Genomic DNA, 8,880 nt, shown 5'->3' on the forward strand with positions numbered 1-8,880 from the left:
TTGTGTGGTGCGTGGCGTGCGTGCGTGCGTGCAGTGCGTGAGAGAGAGAGAGAGAGAGAGAGAGATGAAGAGAGAGAGAGAGAGAGAGAGAGAGAGAGAGAGAGAGAGAGAGAGAGAGAGAGAGAGAGAGAGAGAGAGAGAAATGTAAATACAATTTTGAAGCAAATAATAAATCAAATGCTGCAGCTATGGAGGTGAACATGCGCCTGAATTTTTGGAGTGCCCTGTTAGGGTGAAGGAGAATGAAGTGGCAAGGGTAAGATGTGTCCAGCGTCTCCTATCTGGAGGCGGTGATAAAATTTGAAGTAACGAGAGGCGGGGAAGAAGCAATGGTAGTTGAGCCACCACGACGACAAGGTTTCTCATCAACCGATAGATAGTGAAGTGCTGCATGTTATAAAAGTGGACTTTGTATTATTCATTTCAATGGTCATAAACTGTACAACACAAGCGGAAAAGAAGTCTAAGAAAATTGGAATCATTGTGAATGCCGCTGAACGTTTTGGGGGTTTTTGTGATTTCACAGCCGAGACAGTGCAATAAATTCTGTCGGTGAATGTAGCCCCATCACAGGCCCATGAGCCTGTGTAGGGAAGTATTTTGGAGTGGACTGTGATTGAAGTATGATGTTTTATTTGATTTATTTAAACAATTTATAGTTAACGTGTTTTATTTTGTATGAAGTCGTTTTACGCCTTTCCCGGAATGTTTTTTTGTTTCTTGTTCAATGCCCCGTCCAGCTGCCGGCGGTAATGGACCATTAACATTGCATGCCAACCGCCGTTAAACCCCATCGAAGAAGAAGTACCACAATGCATCGCTTTACCAGCTACTTCCTAAATACGGATGGCCACCGTGTTTACACCAAAATTAGTTGAGATAAAATAAGATCCATCTGTCAAGGTAGATGACATTTTGTCGACATAGCTAATCCTTTTTAGCTTGATTTCCTTATGCAGTTTGTAAGTTGTCCGCTCGCAAATCTCGTTTTACACGCAGCAGCACTAACTTGAGCTAGACAGTTAACTAACGTTGGCTAGCATTAGCAAGCTACTGCACTGTAGCTAGCCAGGAATGTGTGCCTTGATTGGCGCATTATATTTCACTTTAGTATTTGGTGGCAGTAAGTCAGCTAGCTAGTATCGATTACGGACAGGTAATGTTAGCTTGCTTGCCTCAAACCACAGGCAAATAGCTAGTCATAACAACAGCTAGCTAACTTGACTTGCTAACGTGGCTAGCCACACAGCTGAATCTTTCCACAATGTGAGTTGTCTATTGCCTTGCGCATCATCAGCAAGTGTTTATTTTTTGTATTTATTTTTTGACAATTCGAAGATGTACACCTTATTATCTGGTCTGTACAAATACGTGTTCCAGAAGGACGAATACTGCATCTTGATCCTAGGACTTGACAATGCAGGAAAAACGGTAAGTCTGTTTCATAGCAGTTCTCTCTCGTTGGAAGAGCACGCTGAGCACCGCGCATTGTCCTTGTTTGTCTCTGTTGGATGAACTGCTGCTGCTTGTTTGATTTAGTCATGTATGTTCTACACACAGACCTTTTTGGAACAGACCAAGACCAAGTTCAGTAAGAACTACAAGGGAATGAATTTGTCCAAGATCACCACTACAGTTGGACTTAACAGTACGTATAGCCAACCAGTAAGACTGAGCTTGTTGTGTTGCATTAAATTGTAGCACATTGGTTTTCAAGAGTCCATGCCATTCTAATATGTTCTTCTGACTACTTCCTTCACGCAGTCGGCACAATCGATGTGGGCAAAGCTCGTCTAATGTTCTGGGACCTTGGTGGTCAAGAGGAGCTTCAGTCGCTATGGGACAAAGTGAGCAGCACCGATATCAAATTACACACACACACACCATATCTAGCTAGATGTCATGTCTGTTTTTGTCACTCAAGTACAATGATTTGAGGTTGACTACTGAAACATGGCTTTGTTTGCTTTGTGAATCCGCAGTACTACGCCGAGTCCCACGGTGTGATCTATGTTATAGACTCCACCGATGAGGAGCGACTAGCAGAATCAAAAGAGGCATTTGGTGAGTTCCTCACTAGCTTGCCTGAAGCATTTAGAGAAGAATGCCAAACGTCAAGAGGGCACATAGAGTGACATTTGTCATGGGCTACAGTCTGATTCACTAACTGAATGTACACTCCACATTATGGATGTAAAATGAATGGACTGGTGTGAGAAATATGGTTGGAACTCCCTAGCCCCTGCTTGCACCAATATAACGACTTTAAAGGGATAGTTAATTCAATCTTTTAGTATTTTATTCACTGCTAATACAATCAGAGAGAGAGGGTGAGTTTCACAATTGGATAATCACAAAAAACAAACATCACCATAGCTACTGGGAGTGAACTTCGAGAGAAGCGGGAATGGGGTGGGGGTGGCTATGAGCTAGTGGCTGGGGCGCCGTCGGCGGTGTAGTAGCCGATGAGGGGTGCCTGACAGGGGCAGCCAATGACCAAAATGCCGCCGTAGCCGGCTGCCAAATCTTGCCTAATCCTGCCCAATGCAATGCAACGACCCTAATTGTGCATGTCAGCAGTCTAGTTTTCAAGATCGAGCAGTACAAAGCAAAAACTGTGATGTTGTGTTTTAGCGTCTCATGAGAGGGAGTCAGCAAATCCACTCTTCCTAACAGAAGGGTCAAGTATTGAACCATAGCTTGGACTGACGGTTCCATTTTCTTTTTTTCCAGAGAAAATGATCAGCAGTGAGGTTTTGGAAGGTGTGCCTCTCCTGGTGCTCGCCAACAAGCAGGATGTGGAGGTAGGCCTATATAATCCAGTCTGGGGTTGTTTTGAAAAGAAGTCTAAACTAACCATGCCTTGTATAAACTAAAATATGACAAGGCTTGTTGCCAGCAGAAGTTGTTTGGCCTATAATATGATCACAACAAAGTAGTCCTCCATCCCTCATGCATACTTTTCATAGATGACTCGGTGTTATAATATGTTATACCATACCCGTACTATACACTGAGTGTACAAAACATGAAGAACACCTGCTCTTTCCATGACAGACTGACCAGGTGAAAGCTGTGATCCCTTATTGATGTCATTTCAATCCACTTCAATCAGAATAGATGAAATGGGAGGAAACAGATTAAAGAATGATTTTTAAGCCTTGAGACGTGGATTGTGTATGTGCCATTCAGAGGGTGAATGGGCAATACAAAAAATGTAAGTGTCTTTGAACGGAGGATGGTATTAGGTGCCAGGCGCAGCGGTTTGTGTCAAGAACTGCATCGCTGCTGGGTTTTTCACGCTCTACAGTTTCCCGTGAGTTTCAAGAATGGTCCACCACCCAAAGGACATCCAGCCAACTTGACACAACTTTGGGAAACATTGGAGTTAACATGGGCCAGCATCCCAACTTGTGGATAACCCGACAAATTGAGTCTGTTCTGAGAGCAAAAGGTGGGGGGGTGCAACTCAATATTAGGAAGATGTACCTAATGTTTGGTATACTCAGTGTTCAAGCTCACCTTAATGCGGCGTTATTGTACTCTTGAAATAAATGTGATTGACAATTTCCACCACATACAGCTATCCCTTGCTAGGTCAATTCTGTCTCTTTGAAAATCTCTAAGATCGTATCCATTTAGGCATATTTCTTTGTGTTTTTTTCGGTAGAACTGTATGTCTGTGCCGGACATCAAAACCGCTTTTAGCGACTGCGCTCCAAAGATCGGTAAACGAGATTGCCTGGTGCAGCCTTGCACAGCCCTAACAGGGTAAGAACAGAGTTTTCTATTCCACTTTACTCTCTGTTGTACATCTGGTCTGAGAGAACTCTTTGTGTGTGTGTACAGGCACGCACAAATGTACTATTTGTCATCTTTGCTTTAAGAAAAGCAGTACTCTTTGCTCATAATGAATTCCCTCTCAGGCAGGGGGTTAACGAAGGCATCGAGTGGATGGTGAAGTGCGTCATCAGAAACATTCACCGGCCACCGAGACTGAAGGACATCACATAGAGCAAGCCATGACTTCCCCACTAGGGCTCCCGAAACCGGGTCCTATTCAGTAGGCACCAAATGGTAGAAAACGTACTGAAACAAGAAGGGACTACTTACACTGCCAGTCCAATAAGAACCATTTTCAGTTGAAATATGCTTTAAAACATTTTCCTACGTTCTGCCCTGTTGAATACGACCCAGGCGCCCGTTTTGCTACAGTGTGACTTTCAGAAACCGAGATGGATTCTATCCATGCCCTGCCAATGAACTTCTCTCTCATCCTATTTGAGTGGGTGCTTTTGAACTCAAGTCTATTTTTCAGATACAGCTTAGCATCAGGGGGAAACAATTGGGAAACTATTGATTATTGTATATTATTTGGATATGTACTCTGATTTGGGTGAAATGCTTTTTGAGGGGTTCTGATCTAAGTATAACAGTGTCAAGTCGATAAAGTTTTTATCTAGCTCAAGTACCTCCATTTCCCTTCGGTAGTATAATCCGTAATCATAAAGCGTCTCAGAGTCGGGTGCTGATCTAGTATCAACTTTTCCTTTTAGATCATAATGAATCAAATTGATATGGATTGTTTTACTCTGAATACGGGGCCCTGTGTTTTCATCCCAATGCTTGAGGGTTTTTTTTAAGTCAGAGGATGAACCTTGACACAACCTTGAGTTGTTATTTATATTATGCAAAGATGCTACATGTAATGGAATTGTACAGAGTGTCAACGATATATAAATGACTTCCCTTTCAATGACAGGACCTGTTTTAAATACTAGTTTTATAGTTTGAAATTGCGTGTGTGTGTGGTGTATGTGTATAGTCGAGTCCCTAATGGAACACTATTCCCTATTTAGGGAATATGTGTGTCCCCAACGGCATCCTATCTCTTTTTACTCTGTCTAACCTGGTGATATATGCAAAGTATCTCCAATGATCAGGCTGAAAGCCTATTTGAATGACATTATGAAGATGTAATAAACAGTTGACACTTTTGTTTGACTTGTTCTTAGATGTTAGTGTGGTGAAGAAATGTAAAGAATGTCAGCTGCTTTTAAGCACATCCAAAATCCGATTCCTTTATTCATATTTTTGTTTTTACAAAACTGTAGGAAGGTAGAGTGGGATACACATGAAGAGAGGAAAACGGACATGAAAGGAGGATATTCAAACCCTCGGCACCAGGGTGGAGTATGGTAATTACGTTATCTGTGGTTTGTTTTTTCACAAAAAAATGTACTCACCTGAATGTAATACCCACCGGAAAATGTAATAAGTTACATTATCGGGAAAGAGTTATTACATTCCGTTCATTACGCTATCCGTCAATGTATTACATTAACCAGTTTGATTATATTATAAAAGTTATTACATTATGGCAAGTTATGGTATGCAGTGTTATTACATTATCTGTTCCAGGGTGTAAATCTGATTTGGCCACCAATCTCTTATTACAGACCTTACACAAATGCATGCATTTCTAAACATTGGACTGAGCAAAGGGGTGGTGGTCTCCCATCGCTTCCTAACATAGTGGCGAGAAAAAGTATACGAATCCTTTGGAATTACCTGGATTTCTGCATAAAATTGTCATACAATTTGATCGGATCTTCATCTAAGTCACAATAATAGACAAACAGTGTGCTAAAACTAAACACAAATGTTATGTTTTTCTTGTCTACATTGAATACATCATTTAAACATTCACAGTGTAGGTTGGAAAAAGTATGTGAACCCCTAGGCTAATGACTTCTCCAAAAGCTAATTGGAGTCCAATCAATGAGATGAGATTGGAAGTCAGAGTCCTGACCTCAACCCGATTGAGATGCTGTGGCATGACCTCAAGAGAGTGGTTCACACCAGACATCCCAAGGATATTGCTGAACTGAAACAGTTTTGTAAAGAGGTGGTCCAAAATTCTTCCTGACCATTGTGCAGGTCTGATCCGCAACTACAGAAAACATTTGGTTGAGGTTGTTGCTCCCAAAAGGAGGGTCAACCAGTTATTAAATCCAAGGGTTCACATACTTTTCCCACCCTGCACTGTGAATGTTTACACAGTGTGTTCAAAAAAGACATGAAAGTGTATAATTGTGTGTTATTAGTTTAAACATACTGTGTTCTTCTATTGTTGTGTAGATGAAGATCAGATCAAATGTTATGACAAATTTATGCAGAAATCCAGGTAATTCCAAAGAGTTCTCATACTTTTTCTTGCCACTGTGGATTTCACTTCACATGCTTGATTACCACAAAGTCCCTGAATCCCTTCTGTTTGACTTTGCAAATCAATATTTCACACGTATCCACCCATGCAACGATGACACCAACACACGTAAGGCATGTTATGGAACCTACAGTATAAAATGACCAAACCATTGTGGTGTGTATCACATCTAGTATGCTACACGTCAGTCACAGTGGTGTGTGGACATTTCAGGAAGTGCTGCTGCAGTATTTGTGCTGTGGATCAACAACCACTAGATCGTTACCTAGCAACAACGACACCACACTTCCTTTGTCAGTTTTTGCAGAAATTAAACCTAGAACATAGGTTTCACAAAAGGTGAAAATAGAACATAGATTTCTTAGAACATGAACTGTTGAGATACTGTCCACCACACCTGGGGGTTGGCTTTGCAGATAAATCTTGTTTCCTTTACCAGGAAGGAATGTAATCAATGTGAGGTCATTCTTTGCTCACATGCAAAACTGGCACAGTAATAAAACCATAAAGTCAGCAAAACGTATAATAAATATATATATTTTTTAAGTATTTGTAGTTGAAGCACCTTTGGGAAAATGTAATGCATTTCAACAGAATTCTCACTATTCTATAGTTACTGCTTTAAGGTCTTTTCTCATTTTCAAACCGTCATACCATTTCTTTACCATACTGGGGTTTACAGTATTACCGGAAGTGTACACAAGGGGCGCTATTTCAACAGCAAATTGACGCACAAAACAATTTAGGCAACAGGGATCTTGATCCAGGAGGGGATTGAATGTCTCTGCTGTAACCAAGAAGCTTGATCTTGACATCAGCCACTTAGCTAGCAAGTTAACAAACCAAATGCATAGCTGGAGTCCTCAGTTGGATATCATTTATTTGACACATTTTAGATTTCTTATAGTTATATGTAACTTATAGTTAAAAGCAGTGGCGTAGATCCCTGCGAGGTGGATTTGACCGAATAAAATAAAAAAGTTTTTCAAATGTATTTGTATACCTTAATTGATGACCAATAGGCTAAAATAGTCATATTTACTTAATAGTTACTTGGAAATAACTTTGACTGGCAAGTAAGAGCATGTCACTAAGGGATGACACAATACAGATAAGCCACAGGTGTGTCAGAAGGGTTAAAACATGCTTTGACAGGAAATGCCACGTCAGTGCATCTGATGATTTGATCAAATGACTTCTATAGATATAAAACTTTAGGACAGGAAAGGGTTGAAAATGTACATCATTTTAAAGCCATCTCTTTTACAATCAGCTAATTATTACAGTATATTGTGTGTGTAGACTTATTCATGCTGTGTGTAGACGTATTCATGCTATGTATGCTTACCCACTGGGCACAGACGTCAATTCAATGTTTATTCCACATTGGTTCAACTTCATTTTATTGAAATGACGTGGAAACAACGTTGATTCAACCAGTGTGGGTCCATGCGGGTAATGCTCTTACTGGGATTGATAGTTGTATTGAATTGAAGACACAACCTGTTTCAATTAATCAGAACCAGGGGCGTCATGCATGTATTATTTTAGAGGGGGCACAAAGGATACATTTTCTTAAACATCTGAAACTGTTTTTTTCCTGCAATCTAGAGCCATAATCATTTAGCCTATTTCTATGTATAAATACATAAATATAATTCTGCATAGGTCATTTTAATGACCGTGTCATTCTGACTGTTGTAAATCACACATCTCAATATAATGCACAAACATGCTTAGAATATTACATCCTAATTACAACACAGTACATGGGATAATAACACGCATCATCAATACAGGCACAGATCATGGCATCATAATTAATACACAAATGTCATGATATTATATGGTGCCAGATAACATTTAAACCAAGTATTTTTCTGCATATCTAAGCATACCTCTTGAGCTGTCTGTATCCTCCTGACTGGTGGTTCTTTTTTTAAAGAAACAAAATAGGCTTCTCTGCATCGCTGCTAAAATCGGGGTAATATATTGAAAGGAATGTGAGTCTTATTCAGTGCATTTAGTAATTGCTTGCTTTTCTAAAGTCTAGCAACCTTTCCAACAGGCATGCCGGCTAAGATAGTTAGACAAGTTACTTTAACTTGATTGATAGCCTGAAATGGCTTGGTTGCTAGTTATGAGGTTGGGAACCTATCTAGCTGGGAACCTATCTACCTACCTATCCAGTATCTAGCTTTATAAAACTGCTAGGTGGCTAGTATGACAAGGAAACAAAACATTTTCATTTGATTCGTTCATCAAGAAGGAATCAATAGGCTACATAGCTTGATCAAAACTAATGTACAAACATACCTCCTGCAAGTCCTGCCCATCACCGGATCTCCTACTCCACTCACTATACTGACTATACTGTCTGCATGCACTGGAGTATCTAGCATCCTTCCTAGCATATCTTTGCTCCATTGTGCACTTTGAACTGAACCACTTACTAGGGAGAATGGGGGGAGGGGGGTCTCTTTGCCTGGTCCAGTCAGTGTGACCCCTCCGCAAAATACTGTTGAGAGATATTTTAACTTAAGTTTAGTCATTAATTTAACATCTGGAAGAAAAACATCTGAGGGGGCACGTTCCCTTGTGCCTCCTATGGGTATGACATCTTTGATCAGAACCCCACATTAATGTATGTC

At 40.5% G+C, this 8,880-nt stretch overlaps 1 protein-coding gene across 3 annotated transcripts; it reads left to right on the top strand.

The window, feature by feature from the left end:
* Window positions 1-802: 802 nt before the first annotated feature.
* On the top strand, window positions 803-4,997 carry LOC111961962 (ADP-ribosylation factor-related protein 1). Of its 3 annotated transcripts, none has more exons than XM_023984683.2 (8): window positions 803-903; window positions 1,339-1,431; window positions 1,561-1,648; window positions 1,765-1,847; window positions 1,983-2,064; window positions 2,734-2,804; window positions 3,671-3,771; window positions 3,927-4,997. In XM_023984683.2, exons 2-8 carry the CDS (start codon window positions 1,339-1,341, stop codon window positions 4,012-4,014), a joined length of 606 nt encoding a protein of 201 aa, XP_023840451.1. In that variant the 5' UTR covers window positions 803-903; the 3' UTR covers window positions 4,015-4,997. The 3 variants fall into 3 exon arrangements, with proteins under 3 accessions (XP_023840451.1, XP_023840443.1, XP_023840458.1); XM_023984690.2 differs by having other exon boundaries at window positions 827-903; window positions 1,381-1,431; XM_023984675.2 differs by having other exon boundaries at window positions 807-1,431.
* The last annotated feature ends 3,883 nt before the right edge of the window (window positions 4,998-8,880 follow it).

The sequence above is a fragment of the Salvelinus sp. IW2-2015 genome, linkage group LG1, assembly GCF_002910315.2.
Source record: "Salvelinus sp. IW2-2015 linkage group LG1, ASM291031v2, whole genome shotgun sequence".
Lineage (NCBI taxonomy): Eukaryota > Metazoa > Chordata > Actinopteri > Salmoniformes > Salmonidae > Salvelinus > Salvelinus sp. IW2-2015.